The sequence below is a fragment of the Dendrobates tinctorius genome, unplaced genomic scaffold (assembly GCF_039654945.1).
Source record: "Dendrobates tinctorius isolate UK_male_01 unplaced genomic scaffold, ASM3965494v1 ptg000157l, whole genome shotgun sequence".
Lineage (NCBI taxonomy): Eukaryota > Metazoa > Chordata > Amphibia > Anura > Dendrobatidae > Dendrobates > Dendrobates tinctorius.
In genome coordinates, this window is record NW_027361824.1 from 189,763 (window position 1) to 208,605 (window position 18,843).

The following is an 18,843-nucleotide window of genomic DNA, read 5'->3' on the forward strand; positions in this document are numbered from 1 at the left end:
CATACACGGCCGGTAACACTTGTATGGGAGGAGGACAGGTTCATGGCCGGGCAGCACATACACGGCCAGTAACACTTGTATGGGAGGAGGACAGGTTCATGGCTGTGCAGCACATACACGGCCGGTAACACTTGTATGGGAGGAGGACAGGTTTATGGTCGGGCAGCACATACACGGCCGGTAACACTTGTATGGGAGGAGGACAGGTTCATGGTCGGGCAGCACATACACGGCGGGTAACACTTGTATGGGAGGAGGACAGGTTTATGGCTGTGCAGCACATACACGGCCGGTAACACTTGTATGGGAGGAGGACAGGTTTATGGTCGGGCAGCACATACACGGACGGTAACACTTGTATGGGAGAAGGACAGGTTCATGGTCGGGCAGCACATACACGGCTGGTAACACTTGTATGGGAGGAGGACAGGTTTATGGCCGGGCAGCACATACACGGCCGGTAACACTTGTATGGGAGGAGGACAGGTTTATGGCCGGGCAGCACATACACGGCCGGTAACACTTGTATGGGAGGAGGACAGGTTTATGGTCGGGCAGCACATACACGTCCCGGTAACACTTGTATGGGAGGAGGACAGGTTTATAGTCGGGCAGCACATACACGGCCGGTAACACTTGTATGGGAGGAGGACAGGTTCATGGTCGGGCAGCACATACACGGACCGGTAACTCTTGTTTGGGAGGAGGACAGGTTTATGGTCGGGCAGCACATACACGGCCGGTAACACTTGTATGGGAGGAGGACAGGTTCATGGTCGGGCAGCACATACACGGCCCGGTAACACTTGTATGGGAGGAGGACAGGTTTATGGTCGGGCAGCACATACACGTCCCGGTAACACTTGTATGGGAGGAGGACAGGTTTATAGTCGGGCAGCACATACACGGCCGGTAACACTTGTATGGGAGGAGGACAGGTTCATGGTCGGGCAGCACATACACGGCCGGTAACACTTGTATGGGAGGAGGACAGGTTTATAGTCGGGCAGCACATACACGGCCGGTAACACTTGTATGGGAGGAGGACAGGTTCATGGTCGGGCAGCACATACACGGCCGGTAACACTTGTATGGGAGGAGGACAGGTTCATGGTTGGGCAGCACATACACGGCCGGTAACACTTGTATGGGAGGAGGACAGGTTCATGGTCGGGCAGCACATACACGGACCGGTAACACTTGTATGGGAGGAGGACAGGTTTATAGTCGGGCAGCACATACACGGCCGGTAACACTTGTATGGGAGGAGGACAGGTTTATGATCGGGCCGCACATACACGGCCGGTAACACTTGTATGGGAGGAGGACAGGTTCATGGTCGGGCCGCACATACACGGCCGGTAACACTTGTATGGGAGGAGGACAGGTTTATGGTCGGGCAGCACATACACGGCCGGTAACACTTGTATGGGAGGAGGACAGGTTCATGGTCGGGCAGCAAATACACGGCCGGTAACACTTGTATGGGAGGAGGACGGGTTCATGGCCGGGCAGCACATACACGGCCGGTAACACTTGTATGGGAGGAGGACAGGTTTATGATCGGGCAGCTCATACACGGCCGGTAACACTTGTATGGGAGGAGGACAGGTTTATGGCCGGGCAGCACATACACGGCCGGTAACACTTGTATGGGAGGAGGACAGGTTCACGGTCGGGCAGCACATACACGGCCGGTAACACTTGTATGGGAGGAGGACGGGTTCACGGCCGGTAACACTTGTATGGGAGGAGGACAGGTTTATGGTCGGGCAGCACATACACGGCTGGTAACACTTGTATGGGAGGAGGACGGGTTCACGGCCGGTAACACTTGTATGGGAGGAGGACAGGTTTATGGTCGGGCAGCACATACATGGCCGGTAACACTTGTATGGGAGGAGGACAGGTTCATGGCCAGGCCGCACATACACGGCCGGTAACACTTGTATGGGAGGAGGACAGGTTCATGGCCGGGCAGCACATACACGGCCAGTAACACTTGTATGGGAGGAGGAGAGGTTCATGGCTGTGCAGCACATACACGGCCGGTAACACTTGTATGGGAGGAGGACAGGTTCATGGTCGGGCCGCACATACACGGCCGGTAACACTTGTATGGGAGGAGGACAGGTTTATGGTCGGGCAGCACATACACGGCCGTTAACACTTGTATGGGAGGAGGACAGGTTCATGGTCGGGCAGCAAATACACGGCCGGTAACACTTGTATGGGAGGAGGACAGGTTCATGGTCGGTAACACTTGTATGGGAGGAGGACAGGTTTAAGGTCGGGCCGCACATACACGGCCGGTAACACTTGTATGGGAGGAGGACAGGTTTATGGTCGGGCAGCAAATACACGGCCGGTAACACTTGTATGGGAGGAGGACAGGTTCACGGTCGGGCAGCACATACACGGCCGGTAACACTTGTATGGGAGGAGGACAGGTTTATAGTCGGGCAGCACATACACGGCCGGTAACACTTGTATGGGAGGAGGACAGGTTCATGGTTGGGCAGCAAATACACGGCCGGTAACACTTGTATGGGAGGAGGACAGGTTTATGGTCGGTAACACTTGTATGGGAGTAGGACAGGTTTATGGTCGGTAACACTTGTATGGGAGGAGGACAGGTTTATGGCTGGGCAGCACATACACGGCCGGTAACACTTGTATGGGAGGAGGACAGGTTTATGGCCGGGCCGCACATACAAAGCCGGTAACACTTGAATGGCAGGTATAGAGTATGAGAGGAGGACAGGTTTACGGCCCGGTAACAGAGCTCACTGACACTCGCTTGTGTGTCTCGTCAGCAAACCGTCAGCCGGATGCTGTTCTGGGGTCAGCAGGGGATCTCCTCCAATCCTGAGGCGGCAGTGAAGTTTTATGAGAAGGGGGCCATGGAGAGGAAGAATCCCGTGATGATGTATGACTATGGGGTGGTGTTACTGAGGGTGAGTGCAAGCTCTTCTATCTGGTTCGTTCCTCTTAATGTTTTAACTGTCCTCATTTTATTCTCACTGTTCCCCGGAGGTCATAGGCCCTATACAGGTTCTCTCAACCTGTCGCTGAGCAGGATACCTTGTCCCTCACTTACCCTGCACCTATCCCTCACTAGGGAATTGGTAAGTGCAGACACTAGTCCCACCGCTGCACTAATATAACACCAAGGAAAGATAACAGACAAGGTAAGACAAACAACATTTAGCTTTATCTGCTGCAATGCACCGCACAGCAGAGTAAGGCACCAGATCACAGCATTCAGCTGAAGCACCAATGCACCAGAAAGATCCTTTCTTTAGCACGATTGGTTTCCAAAGGACCTGTTATAACCAACAGTCAGCTGATGCACCAGGTGACCTTATGTAGGAAGGTTGGAGTGGTCACCACCAGCAGACTAACTAAACATGAAGTAACACCAGAGGCCACCGGGCGGGGGGGGAAGCTGACATTAACACCCGATGGCCAGAAAGGAAAAAAGTTTATATCTGAGAAGCCCAAACTGACACAGATCCAAAAATGGATTGTGACAGTGGCCATATATTAGTGACACACAGCAGAGCCATCAATAAAAGGTTATATATTAGTGACACAGCAGAGCCATCAATAAGAGGCTGTCACAAGGTGACTGGCCCTGCGTGGCGCGACTCGACGATCGGTCACCAAACGACTGGACAAACAAGGGGACACCGGGGAAACAATTACAATGGTGCGCCCTGCTATAGGGAATGGGAAAAGGGACACCTCCTGCACTCTCCTGAGGCTGTGTCCTGGACTAACCTGACGTCCCTATACAGGTTTTGTCAACCTGTCGCCGAGCAGGATACCTTGTCCATCACTTACCCTGCACCTATCCCTCACTAGGGAATTGGTAAGTGCGAACACTGGTCCCACCGCTGCACTAATAAAACACAGAGGAAAGATAACAGACAAGGTAAGACAAACAACACTTAGCTTTATCTGCTGCAATGCACCGCACAGCAGAGTAAGGCACCAGATCACAGCATTCAGCTGAAGCACCAATGCACCAGAAAGATCCTTTCTTCAGCACGGTTGGTTTCCAAAGGACCTGTATAACCAACAGTCAGCTGATGCACCAGGTGACCTTATATAGCAAGGTGGGAGTGGTCACCACCAGCAGACTAACTGAACATTTAGTAACACCAGCGGCCACTGGGGAAAAAACTGACATTAACCCCCGATGGCCAGAAAGGAAAAAAGTTAGTATCTGAGAAGCCCAAACTGACACAGATCCAAAAATGGATCGTGACAGTACCCCCCTTACAATGAGGGGCCTCTGGACCCTCAACACTGCACTTCACCGGAAAACCACCTACAGTGAGGATGCCTAGATCCACCAGAGTTCACCTCGGCAATCACCTGACTCTCAGGTTTATGGCAAGCTAGCTGAAGAGCCCGGCGCTGCCCGGGCATAGTAACTAACTGTGGTTAGTTATAGCAAATTATAATTATCCTCCATCCCATAGTCCCGTGCCCATATACCCATCATACATATCCACGATCCCATAGTCCCGTGCCCATATACCCGTCATACATATCCTCCATCCCATAGTCCCGTGCCCATATACCCATCATACATATCATCAGTCCCATGCCCATATACCCATCACACATCCTCCATCCCATAGCCCATTGCCCATATACTCATCATACATAATCGCCATCCCATAGTCGAGTGCCCATATACCCATCACACATCCTTCATCTCATAGTCCCATGCCCATATACCCATCATACATATCCTCCATCCCATAGTCCCGTGCCCATATACCCGTCATACATATCCTCCATCCCATAGTCCCGTGCCCATATACCCATCATACATATCATCAGTCCCATGCCCATATACCCATCACACATCCTCCATCCCATAGCCCATTGCCCATATACTCATCATACATAATCGCCATCCCATAGTCCCATGCCCATATACCCATCACACATCCTTCATCTCATAGTCCCATGCCCATATACCCATCATACATATCCTCCATCCCATAGTCCCGTGCCCATATACCCATCATACATATCCTCCATCCCATAGTCCCGTGCCCATATACCCATCACACATCCTCCATCCCATAGTCAGCCATTATGACATCATAATGAGCGGCGGGGCTTGCAACCTATGATGACATCAGCGTCGCCATGGCAACCATTATGTCATCATAATGAGGGGCGGGGCTTGATACACACACTTTTTCCCCATTATGTAGATAGGGGCAAAATTGTTTGGTGAATTGGAACGCGCAGGGTTAAAATTTCGCTTCACAACATAGCTTAGGATGCTCTCGGGGTCCAGACGTGTGACTGTGCCAAATTTTGTGGCTGTAGCTGCGACGGTGCGGATGCCAATCCCGGACATACACACATACATACACATACTTGAGCTTTATATATTAGATATGGGCTGATGGAGGTGGCAGCGTATGCTCCGGAGGCACCACAAATCTCCAGAGCACAAACATGGGGAATGAGTTGAATATGGGCATTACAGGGGGGTAACTCCAGCTGGTAAGTCCCAGGGCCGAGGATGGCCGACACCCGGTACGACCCGAACACCCGAGAACTCCAGACCCCAGCAGCACACTTCCACTGGATGTTTTTGGTGGACACCCATACATGCTCGTTCACACACAGGTCCGGACCTGAACATTTATTGCCACACACGCGTTTGCCACAATACGGTGAACTCTCTCTGGAACTGACAACAGAGGTGTCCCCCTGTGTCACCACACTCACACCCCCACAATTCACAGAGGGAACCACCACCCTCCTCCGACCCATACTCCTACGAGGACTCCGCCTCTCAGGGTTGGCTAAGGGTGAGGGTTGAGACTTGCCCCTACTCCCTGGCAGCACCTCTGCTGCCCCCACTGGAGAAGAAGGGGACGGTTGTAGAAAGGTGGCAGAGACAGTAGCCCCCAGGCAACAGCCCTCACACGACTGATCCCAGCTGACTACTTCCCTAGACCGCCAGTCTATTACCTGGTTGTGTCTTTCCAACCAAGGGAGGCCTAAAACGATAGGTGATGGCATATCCCTCCAAGACGTAGCATGACAGGGACTCTTCATGATGAGTCCATATACGCAGGTGTATAACATCTATGACTTGGGTCACCCTCCCCTGGCTCAGTGGGACAGAGTCAATGGCCTGGACACTTAGGGGTTTGGCCAGCGTCCTACACCTCAGGCCATGGGTCTGGACAAAGTGAGCGTCCACCAGATTGTGGACAGTGGAGCAGGAGTCAAACACTGGTATGCCCTCAGGTACCCCGCCAACCACCACTTTCTCCCTCACCCATGACAGCACCACGGAGAGAGGGGGTCCGCCCATCAAGGACAGGAACCTACAGACAAAAGAGCGGCACCTCTCCTCCGCCCCCAGTTGGGTTCCTGTCCTTGACGGGTGAACCACGGCAACAGGAGCGCAGCACTTACCGGGGTGAAGATCCGGGACCGTCCCGTCCGCGGTCAGACAGCGGGGAGGCCCCTGTCGCGGCGGGGTCGGTTGCCGAAGCCGCCACCGCTGCAGCTGAGGGGCTGTCCAGGGTGAGCGGGCGGGGAGGACCGGGCCGCCGCTCCGGGAGGAGTAGGGGCCGGGGGACGCCGGTTTAGGGGCAGTGCCGGGTACAGAGGTACCTAGATGGCGCTGCCCCGGAAATAGAAGGAGGAACTTCCGGGTCCCCGCGGTCGGCGCATGCGCAGTGCGCACTCCCCGGGGGAGGCAGCGGTGCAGGCCGGGAAAACAGGTGACGCCAGGGCGGCCTATTCAAATTTGGAACGCTGAAACAGCCTCAGGGCTGGAAGCGTTCAGGCGTGATGGATAGCGACCAGCATGAGGAGCTACAGCAGCCTAAGCAGCAGCAGCAGCAACATAGGCAGCATCACCAGCACCGCCAAAAGGATAAAGACGGACGGGAGAGCCGGTCCAGTAGTCACTCCACGCAGCATTCAACTGCAAGGAGCAAGTCACCTGCCGTGGATCGCCCAGTGAGGGATTTGGATCCACTTCCAGATCCGGTACCTGCAATCGCGCATGGGGGGTAAGTGGATCTTCGTGAATGTTCCCCATTGTAATAGACTTCTTTCCCTTATCAGGGAAAGAAGAGAGAAAAAAACAAGAACAGGGAATGCCCCACCTGTAGGAAGCCATTACCAACGCCCTGGGAAAAAAAATAATGTGACTCCTGTATACAGGAGGTCCTCGGCGGTGAAACCCTGGATCATGCCGCAGACCTAAGGGCGGTAATCCGCGCAGAAATTCAGAGTGCCCTTTCATCCAAAAAACGGGAAAGGAAAGGAAGGAAGGGGGACGTGGTAATAGAGTCCCAATCAGAGAGCTTATCGTCAGGGGAAGTCACCTCCCATACTGTAAACACCGACTCGTCATCCTCCGAAGAGGAGACGGAAGGTCGTCATTGTTTCCCCCTGGACGAAGTGGATGCCTTAGTAAAAGCGGTAAGATCCACTATGGGGGTGGAAGACCCCCGGACTGATAGATCAGTCCAGGACATTATGTTCGGAGGACTGGGTCAAAAGAAACGGAGGGTATTTCCGTTAAATAAGAACGTCCAAGGCCTCATAGATAAAGAATGGGAAAAACCGGATAGGAAAAACTCTACGGTTCCTTCCATCAAAAAAAGTACCCATTTGATGAGGAGGCATCCACATCGTGGGATAAAGCCCCAAAACTAGACGTGGCGGTAGCCAAAGCTTCAAGAAGGTTTGCGCTCCCCTTTGAAGATATAGGTACCCTGAAAGACCCATTAGATAAAAAAGCGGATACCCTACTTAAGGGCACCTGGGAATCAGCAGGGGGAAACATCAGGCCGGCGGTAGCGGCAACCTGTACCTCCAGAGCTCTTATGGTATGGATAGACCAATTGGAGAGACAGATAAGGGAAGGGGTTCCCAGAGATAAAATCCTGGAATCCATGCCAATGATAAGAGGGGCGGCAGCCTTCCTGGCCGACTCTTCGGCTGATTCGATAAGATTGTCATCCAAAACGGCAGCCTTGTCGAATGCAGCTAGAAGAGCTTTGTGGTTAAAATGTTGGCCTGGGGATCTCCAGACAAAAATGAAGTTATGCGCCATTCCCTGTGAAGGAAAATTCCTCTTCGGGGAAACTTTGGATGACATCCTCGAAAAGGCCGGCGACAAAAAGAAAGGCTTCCCAAACCTAAGACCAGTGAGCGCCACGGGCTTTAAACGGTCCTTTCGGAACAAAAAGTTCTTTCAGAGGAGACCCCCGAGAGACCAAAAATGGGAAGACAGAAGAAGGGACAGGGGATTCATCTTCGGTAACTCGTCCCGGGATAAAAAACCCGCCAAGTGACTGTGGGCCCAGGGTGGGAGGGAGACTAAGTTTTTTCCTCCCAGCCTGGGAGAAAATATCCAACAATCCCTGGCTGATAAATCTTATAAGATCAGGATTAAGGATAAGCTTTTATTCTCTCCCGCCGCAAAAATATATTATTACCCCGATAAGGTCGTCAAAAAACGAACAAGACGCCCTCGAAAAGGAGGTCCTGAGTATGTTGGACAAAAAAGTCCTACAGGAGGTTCCCCCATAGGAGAGAGGCAGGGGGTTCTACTCGCCTCTCTTCTTAGTAACCAAACCAGACGGCACCTTCCGCACCATCATAAATTTAAAAAGACTGAATTGCTATATCAAGAACGAAAAATTCAAGATGGAGTCGATCAAATCGACCATCAAAATTCTCTTTCTGCAATGCTTTATGGTGGTCTTAGACCTCAGCGATGCCTACTACCATGTCCCCATTCACAAAGAATCCAGGCAATACCTCAGGCTAGCGGTCTCGATAGCAGGAGAAATAAGAGAATTCCAATACAGGGCCCTGCCATTTGGGATCTCAGTGGCTCCACGGGTCTTTACGAAATTGGTGGCAGAGATGATGGCTCACATAAGAGAACAGGATGTTCTGATAGTGCCATATTTGGACGACTTTTTAATAGCGAGCAACTCAGGCCAGAAATGCACAGAACAGAGGGACAGAGTGATGAGCACTCTAAAAAACCTCGGGTGGCTTCTGAACCTGAAAAAGTCAAGGCTGGAACCAAGGAGAGTCCAGGAGTTCCTAGGCCTGACACTGGATTCAAACATCCAAGTGTGTTACTTGCCAAATCACAAAAGGGACAGAATCATTCATATGGTACAAAAAGCGAGGCAAAACCCTTCTATGACACTAAGACGAGCAATGTCTCTGTTAGGGTCCCTCTCTGCATGCTTGCCGGCGGTCCAGTGGGCACAAATACACATGAGGGATCTGCAGTGGGATGTCCTGACCAACCAGTGGGCTTTAGGAGACCACTTGGAACATCATATTACGCTAGATTCAAAAACTATTCATTCCCTAGCCTGGTGGGAGGACAAAAACAACTTGTCCAAAGGGATTCCCTGGGAGGCCAAGATCACACATGTAATTACCACCGACGCCAGTCCTGTGGGATGGGGAGCACACATGGGCATCAGTGTGGCTCAAGGAGGATGGAGAGGTCAAGAACTAAAAGCCTCCTCGAATCAAAAAGAACTGCTAGCAGTAAATTATGCCTTGAGTCACTTTTTGCCAGCATTAAAGGGCCATCATGTCCGGATATTCTCGGACAACCGAGTAACAGTGGCCTATATAAACCACCAGGGGGGAACCAGGTCCAGAACGCTAATGGAGGCATCCTCCGAGATATTCAGGTTAGCCGAGGAAAACTTACTGTCCCTATCGGCGCTACACATACGGAGAGTAGAGAACCAGACAGCAGACTTTCTGAGCCGTACCCAACTACATCAAGGGGAGTGGGCTCTAAATCAGTCCGTTTTTCAGAAGATTGTGGAAATGTGGGGAACCCCAGACATAGACTTATTTGCAGACCACAAAAACAAAAAAGTGGAAGCATTCTGTTCTCTAAATCCCAAAGGGAATCCTCGGACCCTGGACGCATTTATGCTCCCATGGACACGGGGACTACTGTATGCCTTCCCACCGACCATTCTCCTCCCGGCGGTGATAAGGAAAGTCAGGGAAGAGGGGGCTCGAGTAATACTTATAGCCCCTTTCTGGCCAAAAAGAACATGGTTTTCATGGCTCAGAATAATGTCAGTAACCGACCCCTGGGTTCTACCAGATCTCCCCGACCTTCTATCGCAGGGTCCTTTGCTACACCCCCAAGCAGTGAACCTCCATTTAACAGCATGGAATTTGAAAGGTCACTGCTGAGGGGGAAAGGATTTTCAGAAAATCTAATTTCCATGTTGCAAAAAAAGTAGAAAACCAATTACAACCAGAGCCTATGGTAGAACCTGGAGGAAATTCCTATCCAGTTCGGGGGCAAAGGTTCAGGATGGAATATAAATGGATTTTACCTGGAATTCCTCCAAAGGGGGTTAGAACAGGGACTAGCACACTGAGGGTACAGGTAGCGGCCCTAGGCGCCCTCTATAATCAGGAGGTGGCGAGCGACCCTTGGGTATCACGGTTTATGAGGGCCGCAGCCAGGTCTAGACCAATAACTGTTAGGTGTCGGATTCCTGGCACTGCACAGCGGGAATCCAGAGCCAGACATCCTGCGGTCTCCCATTCTCCTCCGACCGCTCGGACTCCTGCTCAGCAATCTCGGCGAACCAGGCATTCCCCGCAGACTCGTTCTGTGAGCCTGGATGTTGCTGCCACCTCTGGTGCAGCAATGATAGCGCAACCTGCTTTGCAGGGAACCGCTCCTGAGGCTAAGTCCTCATGCCGTGCTACTGGGCATGCCCGCAACTCGTCCTCTCAGTGGAGAGCAGGGGTCACATGTGCAGGTCCTATGTCGGATCTGATTGGTCCTTCCTAAAGTACTGGAAGGTCCCGGAAGCGCATGGCTATAAAAAGCCCGCATGGCGGCTCGGCCATGCGCTAGTGTAGCATATTATGCTGTGTGTGTATGGTGATGAATGCATGGACTGGTGACTGACTTATTATGAAACCCCTTCCCTTGGATATTACGAATGGTGACAGTATGTTGGGTTAGTCTGCTCCAGATTGTGGCAAGCTACACGCCACTGAGCCTTCCTCACCTACACTAGCGTCCGTCGGCGCCCGGCTCCTCCGGCACCGTCGCTTAGCGGCTTCAGTTACGGCCGCGCTGCAGTAGCAGCAGCTTTTGGTGTTCGCGGCTGCGACGCAACACGCCGGCTGTCCTGTGCAGCTAACAGGTTCAGCCTTCACGTCTATTTCTTATTTAGGCGTCTCTGTGACTCAACAGAGTCCGCCCTCGGGCTCTCGGGTGACGTTAACCTGAGCACTGTTTCGCACTCCCAGCGTATCTGCCATTGTCCAGCAGCGGTCTTGTCATCTACCGCACGGTGGACCCCGGGCGGCGAACGCGCCTCCTATTATTTATATCTGGTGTGTTCTGCCGACCCTAACATTACACTAGCGCTAGGGTCTGGCTGGCAATGGCAGACGTGCAGCAGCTGCAGCGCTACATTCGGCAGCTGGAGAGCAGGTTGGCGGCTATTGAGAGCACCAACTCAGCTGCGAATGCTGCGCTGGCTGCTGCTCAGACAGTCGCTGAGGCTGTCTCACGTGCGCCCACACTTTTGCCCCTGCCGACAAAGTCTCGCCTCCCACTCCCCGATAAGTTTTCGGGTGATAGTGCCTCCTGTAGGGGATTCGTTAGTCAGTGCTCCATTCAGCTGGATTTGCTGGCTGCACGGTTTCCTACGGAGCGGGCTAAGGTGGGATTTATTGTCTCTCTGTTGTCTGGCCGGGCACTACAATGGGCCACGCCATTGTGGGAACGTGATGATCCCGTGGTACAGGGGGCTGCTCAGTTCCTCGCAGCTCTGAAGCAAGTCTTCTTGGGACCACGGGTCACACACGATACGGCTCTCCAACTGTTATCCATAACACAAGGGTCACTTTCGGTTAGCCATCATGCTGTCCAGTTTCGGACACTGGCTTCCGAGTTAGAGTGGCCAGACAAAGTGTTGGTCCCGGTGTTTTGGAGAGGCCTGGCTGAGCACGTAAAAGATGCTCTAGCTACTAGGAAAATTCCCACCAGTCTGGAGGAGTTGATCGCCGTTTCCACCCGCATTGACCTCCGCTTCACGGAGCGCGGGTTGGAACGAGCGCAATCCAGACGCAGGGTTAATTTGGCTCCCACCTTTACTGAGCCGCTGATATATCCCGCACAGGACCTCCCTGCCTCTGAGCCTATGGAGGTGTCTCGCACCGGCACTAAGTCGCGTCCGATGCGGAGCTCTGTGCGCTGTTATCAGTGCCGACAGTTCGGCCACTCGGCTGGCACATGCCCTCAGCGGACGAAAAGACGACCACGTTCAGTAGCCGTAGGTGGTGGTCAGTCCAAGGTGGGACCCTTTTCACCCAAACCGGTGTTCCGGGGTACATTAGATAGTGGGTCCTCCTCCTGGGAGGCAGAGGTCACCCTGGATTCCGGGGCCGAGGGGAACTTTATGTCCTCGACTTTTGCCCAGAGACACGCTATCCCTCTGGTGTTACTCTCCCAACCTCTGACCATCAGGGTGGTAAATGGGGCACCGTTACAGTCTCAGGTGACCCATCAGTCAGTCCCACTCGGACTCTCTATTTCACCCTCACACCAGGAGACTCTGTCCCTGCTAATTATGCCCAATGGCATCGATCAGGTGCTCCTCGGAGTTCCCTGGCTTCGTTGCCACTCCCCTCATATTGACTGGGCTTCGGGGAGGATACTGGGCTGGGGCAAGGACTGTGAGGGAAGGTGCCTGAGGGGCAGCATTCAGGTGGCTTCCACAGAAGTGCCTGCGGATCTCTCCACGCTCCCCAAACCCTACCACCAGTACGCGGACGTCTTCTCTAAGAAGTCTGCGGAGACGCTCCCGCCGCACCATTCCTATGATTGCCCGATTGATCTCCTGCCAGGCACAGAGCCTCCCCGAGGCTGTGTTTACCCCTTATCACTCCCTGAGACGGAGGCTATGTCCCAGTATATCCGGGAGAACCTGGCTAGGGGTTTCATCAGAAAATCTGTGTCACCAGCTGGTGCCGGGTTCTTCTTCGTACAGAAGAAGAACGGAGAGCTACGCCCCTGCATCAACTACCGAGGTCTCAATGCCATCACGGTTAAAAACAAATACCCCCTACCGTTGATCTCGGAGTTATTTGACAGGTTGCGGGGGGCCCGGATCTTTACTAAATTAGATCTGCGGGGTGCATACAACCTGATCCGCATTCGCGAGGGAGACGAATGGAAGACAGCTTTTAATACCAGGGATGGCCATTACGAATACCTGGTTATGCCCTTTGGCCTTTGTAATGCGCCAGCTGTCTTCCAAGATTTTGTCAACGACGTCTTCCGCGACATGCTCTCTACCTCGGTGGTGGTCTATCTGGATGACATACTCATCTTTTCGCCAGATTTGACCACCCACCGGAGAGACGTCTGCAGGGTCTTTGACCGTCTGCGGGCGAACTCGTTATTTGCCAAGCTGGAGAAGTGCCAGTTTGAGCAGGAGTCCTTGCCGTTCCTGGGCTATATCATCTCGGCCCAGGGGCTGGCCATGGATCCGGCCAAACTACAAGCGGTAATGGACTGGCAGGAACCCCATTCCCTCAAAGCGGTGCAGCGCTTTTTGGGGTTCGTAAATTACTACTGTCAGTTCATACCACACTTTTCCACACTGGTGGCTCCTTTGGTTGCTCTCACCAAGAAAGGAGCTAACCCCAATGCTTGGTCAGAACAAGTCTCCAAGGCCTTCTCGGCTATAAAATCGCATTTTGCTGGCGCTCCCATATTACATCGTCCCGATGTGGATAAGCCGTTTATCCTTGAGGTAGACGCTTCTTCCGTCGGTGCAGGAGCAGTGCTTTATCAAAAGGATGCTCAAGGTTGAAAGCATCCCTGCTTCTTCTATTCCAAGACCTTCTCACCGGCGGAGAAAAATTACTCCATCGGCGACAGGGAGCTGCTAGCCATGAAGTTGGCCTTTTCTGAGTGGAGACATCTCCTGGAGGGAGCCCGGTTTCCCTTTCTGGTATACACGGACCATAAAAACCTGGTCTATCTACAGACGGCCCAACGCCTGAATTCCCGTCAGGCCAGGTGGTCGCTCTTCTTCTCACGATTCCGCTTCACCCTCCACTACCTCTCTGGAGAGAAGAACGTCCGTGCGGATGCTCTCTCACGTTCAGTGGTCTCAGCGGAAGAAGGAGAAGCGGAGCCTCGGTTAATTCTCCCGCCGGAGAGTTTTACGACCGTGGCTCCAGTTGCCCTCGAGGCGGTACCACCGGGCAAGACCTTGGTGCCTCCTCAGCTACGGCCGGAGGTCCTTGCCTGGGCACATGCCTCCAGAGTGGGTGGCCATTTTGGTAAAAAACGGACCGCCGAACTCCTGGCAAGGTCATATTGGTGGCCACATATGGCTCGGGATGTCAAGGAGTACGTGCAAGCGTGTGTTTCGTGTGCTCGGAACAGACCCTCTAGACAGAGGCCGGCGGGGCTGTTGTTTCCCCTGCCAGTGGCGGATAGACCTTGGGAGATGGTTGGCATGGACTTCATAGTTGGCCTGCCCAAGTCTGGTGGCAGTACGGTCATCTGGGTGGTCACCGACCATTTTTCCAAAATGGTGCATCTGGTGCCACTCGCACGCCTGCCTTCGGCTCGAGGTCTGGCCACCTTGTTCATTAAACACGTATTCCGTTTGCATGGCATGCCGGATAAAATCGTGAGTGACCGCGGTCCCCAGTTTGCGTCTCGTTTTTGGAGAGAGCTCTGCAGTTTACTCAGCATCGAGCTAAATTTATCCTCCGCTTACCATCCCGAGACGAATGGCTTGGTCGAGAGAGCCAATCAGACCTTGGTCACCTATTTACGGCATTTTGTCTCTGCCAGGCAGGATGACTGGGCATCCTTGCTACCTTGGGCTGAATTTGCCCTAAACAATGCGGTGGCCGATTCCACTGGTCAGACGCCCTTTCTTCTAAACTATGGTCAACATCCACGTGTCCCTGTCCCGATGCCAGTGTCCTCCACTGACTCCAGGGTGGCAGACTGGGCAGTGGAGGCCCGGGACATTTGGGATCGCACTCAGGATGCTATCCGGGCATCTAAAGAAAGGATGAGGGCGTCCGCCGACACGCATCGGCGGCCCACGCCAAGCTTCTCCCCTGGCGACATGGTATGGCTCTCCACCCGAAACATTAAACTGCGGGTCGAGTCTCCCAAGTTCGCACCGCGATACATTGGACCATTCAAGGTCCTCGATCGACTTAGCTCGGTGGTCTACCGCCTGGCTCTTCCTCCACATTTGGCCATTTCGGACGTGTTCCATGTGTCCCTCCTCAAACTAGTTCACATGGTCCGGTTTTCTGAGTCGTCTGCCGGGTCATCAGACTTATCGTCTGATGAGTTTGAGGTTAACGCCATCGTGGGGCGCAGGTTTGTCCGTGGCAAAAAATTTTATTTGGTGGACTGGAGGGGTCATGGGCCCGAGGCTCGGACCTGGGAGCCGGTGGAAAACATTCATGCACCGCTCCTGATCGCGGCCTTTGAGCGCAGTGAGGCTCGGGGCCCTAGGAGGGGGGGTAATGTTAGGCGTCGGATTCCTGGCACTGCACAGCGGGAATCCAGAGCCAGACATCCTGCGGTCTCCCATTCTCCTCCGACCGCTCGGTCTCCTGCTCAGCAATCTCGGCGAACCAGGCATTCCCTGCAGACTCGTTCTATGAGCCTGGATGTTGCTGCCACCTCTGGTGCAGCAATGATAGCGCAACCTGCTTTGCAGGGAACTGCTCCTGAGGCTAAGTCCTCATGCCGTGCTACTGGGCATGCCCGCAACTCGTCCTCTCAGTGGAGAGCAGGGGTCACATGTGCAGGTCCTATGTCGGATCTGATTGGTCCTTCCTAAAGTACTGGAAGGTCCCGGAAGCGCATGGCTATAAAAAGCCCGCATGGTGGCTCGGCCATGCGCTAGTGTAGCATATTATGCTGTGTGTATGTATGGTGATGGATGCATGGACTGGTGACTGACTTATTATGAAACCCCTTCCCTTGGATATTACGAATGGTGACAGTATGTTGGGTTAGTCTGCTCCAGATTGTGGCAAGCTACACGCCACTGAGCCTTCCTCACCTACACTAGCGTCCGTCGGCGCCCGGCTCCTCCGGCACCGTCGCTTAGCGGCTTCAGTTACGGCCGCGCTGCAGTAGCAGCAGCTTTTGGTGTTCGCGGCTGCGACGCAACACGCCGGCTGTCCTGTGCAGCTAACAGGTTCAGCCTTCACGTCTATTTCTTATTTAGGCGTCTCTGTGACTCAACAGAGTCCGCCCTCAGGCTCTCGGGTGACGTTAACCCGAGCGCTGTTTCGCACTCCCAGCGTATCTGCCATTGTCCAGCAGCGGTCTTGTCATCTACCGCACGGTGGACCCCGGGCGGCGAACGCGCCTCCTATTATTTATATCTGGTGCGTTCCGCCGACCCTAACAATAACTACCCAGAAAGTACCATCATGGGATCTGAACTTTGTGTTGTCAGCCCTAACAGGACCCCCATTCGAGCCTATCCAGTCAGCTCCACTAAAGACCCTATCATTAAAAACGATACTGCTAGTGGCCACCAAGGGATGTAGGAAGGAAGGATCTCTCTTTGTGTGTTTCCAGGGACCTCGGAAGGGGCTCGGGGCGTCCAAAAGTACCCTGGCAAGATGGATAAGGGATGCGATTGCCCTGGCATACTCATGCAGTGGGAATACCATCCCGGAGGGTCTAAAAGCCCACTCTACGAGAGCAATGGCGACCTCATGGGCAGAAAGATCAGAGGTATCAATAGAGCAGATCTGTAAGGCGGCCACCTGGTCAACACCTTCTTCCTTTTTCAAACACTATCGCCTAGATCTAGCCTCTGCGTCTGACCTGACCTTCGGGAGAAGGGTCCTTCAGGCGGTGGTCCCTCCCTAAGCTACCAATCTCTGAAATTCTCTCCGTGGTGCTGTCATGGGTGAGGGAGAATAGCTTAGTTACTCACCGATAACGGTGTTTCTCGGAACCCATGACAGCACCCGCTTAATTCCCCCCCTTTTTTCACGTGTGCGGTGAGCACGATTTAATGTGTGTAAAGTGTGTTCTTAGACACGAGGCTTCTCTATAAGTATACAAATTATAATGTTATGTATATATTTTTGTTATTAACTAACCTGGAGACCCTCTGATGCTCTGTAACCAACTGGGGGCGGAGGAGAGGTACCGCTCTTTTGTCTGTAGGTTCCTGTCCTTGATGGGCGGACCCCCTCTCTCCGTGGTGCTGTCATGGGTTCCGAGAAACACCGTTATCGGTGAGTAACTAAGCTATTTGCTGATATAGTACACTGAGAGGGCAAAATGGAGGAAATATACACTCCCTGGTCGCCTCCCTCCACACGACCAGGGGGACGCAGCTTCTTAGGTGGTACAGAAGTTTTGGCACGAGCCGGGCAGACCCTAAAAAATGGCCTGTCTGCCCACAGCAAAAACATGCCCCCAAACCACGACGAACCACAGGCAACACTGCTGGGGAACCACCTCCTCCCACCTGCCTGGGCTCGTCCACCTGCACCAGTGAGTCCTCCTCCCTAGCAAGGACTACAGGGGGCATATTCGCCAAAGCCACAAAAAACTAGTCCACTGACCGTAGAGATGGTGAATTGGCCAGCAGGGAGAAGACCCGGGATTGGGGATCACCTTTAAGGAGGGATATGATGAATCCCACCCGCTATTCCACACTCCCTAATGAATGAGGGCAGAGCCTGAAGTGTGGCTTGCAGGCCTCCTGAAAAAACAAATAATTCTCTCTCCCCCCAGAAAACCTGTCTGGGGAGATAACTTGGGTTCTGGTTGAGCCTGAACCTGAGCTGAGGCCCCGAACACCACCAGCTTCTGCAGCTGCTGCTCCACCACACCACGCTGCACCCCACGCTCCTCAGTGAGGGTCTGAAGCAATTGGACAAAGGTCTGCATTTGGGCCATGGCTCACCAGAAAAAATGGGCGGTTGGTTATAATGTCACGAAGTGACTGGCCCTGTGTGGCGCGACCCAACGATCGGTCGGTCACCAAACGACTGCACAAACAAGGGGACACCGGGGACACAATTACAATGGTGGGCCCTGCTATAGGGAACGGGGAAAGGGACACCTCCTGCACTCTCCTGAGGCTGTGTCCTGGACTAACCTGACGTCCCTATACAGGTTCTCTCAACCTGTCGCCGAGCAGGATACCTTCTCCCTCACTTACCCTGCACCTATCCCTCACTAGGGAATTGGTAAGTGCGGACACTGGTCCCACCGCTGCACTAATATAACACCAAGGAAAGACAACAGACAAGGTAAGACAAACAATACTTAGCTTTATCTGCTGCAATGCACCGCACAGCAGAGTAAGGCACCAGATCACAGCATTCAGCTGAAGCACCACTGCACCAGAAAGATCCTTTTTTCAGCACGGTTGGTTTCCAAAGGACCTGTTATAACCAACAGTCAGCTGATGCACCAGGCGACCTTATATAGGAAGGTGGGAGTGGTCACCACCAGCAGACTAACTAAACATGAGGGGGGAAAAACTGACATTAACCCCCGATAGCCAGAAAGGAAAAAAGTTTATATCTGAGAAGCCCAAGCTGACACAGATCCAAAAATGTATCGTGACAGTGGCCATATATTAGTGACACACAGCAGAGCCATCAATAAGAGGCCATATATTAGTGACACAGCAGAGCCATCAATAAGAGGCCATATTTTAGTGACACAGCAGAGCCATCAATAAGAGGTCATATATTAGTGACACAGCAGTG

At 53.1% G+C, this 18,843-nt stretch overlaps 1 protein-coding gene across 4 annotated transcripts in view; it reads left to right on the forward strand.

Moving 5' to 3' along the window:
* The window catches only part of LOC141051493 (protein sel-1 homolog 3-like), a 168,893-nt gene that overhangs the window by 65,683 nt on the left and 84,367 nt on the right, over positions 1-18,843 (forward strand). For all 4 annotated transcript variants that reach the window (XM_073548420.1, XM_073548418.1, XM_073548419.1 and 1 more), the window contains exon 13: positions 2,817-2,957. In XM_073548420.1, the coding sequence (XP_073404521.1) occupies positions 2,817-2,957 (141 nt within the window). The remainder of the gene's footprint in view (positions 1-2,816; positions 2,958-18,843) is intronic.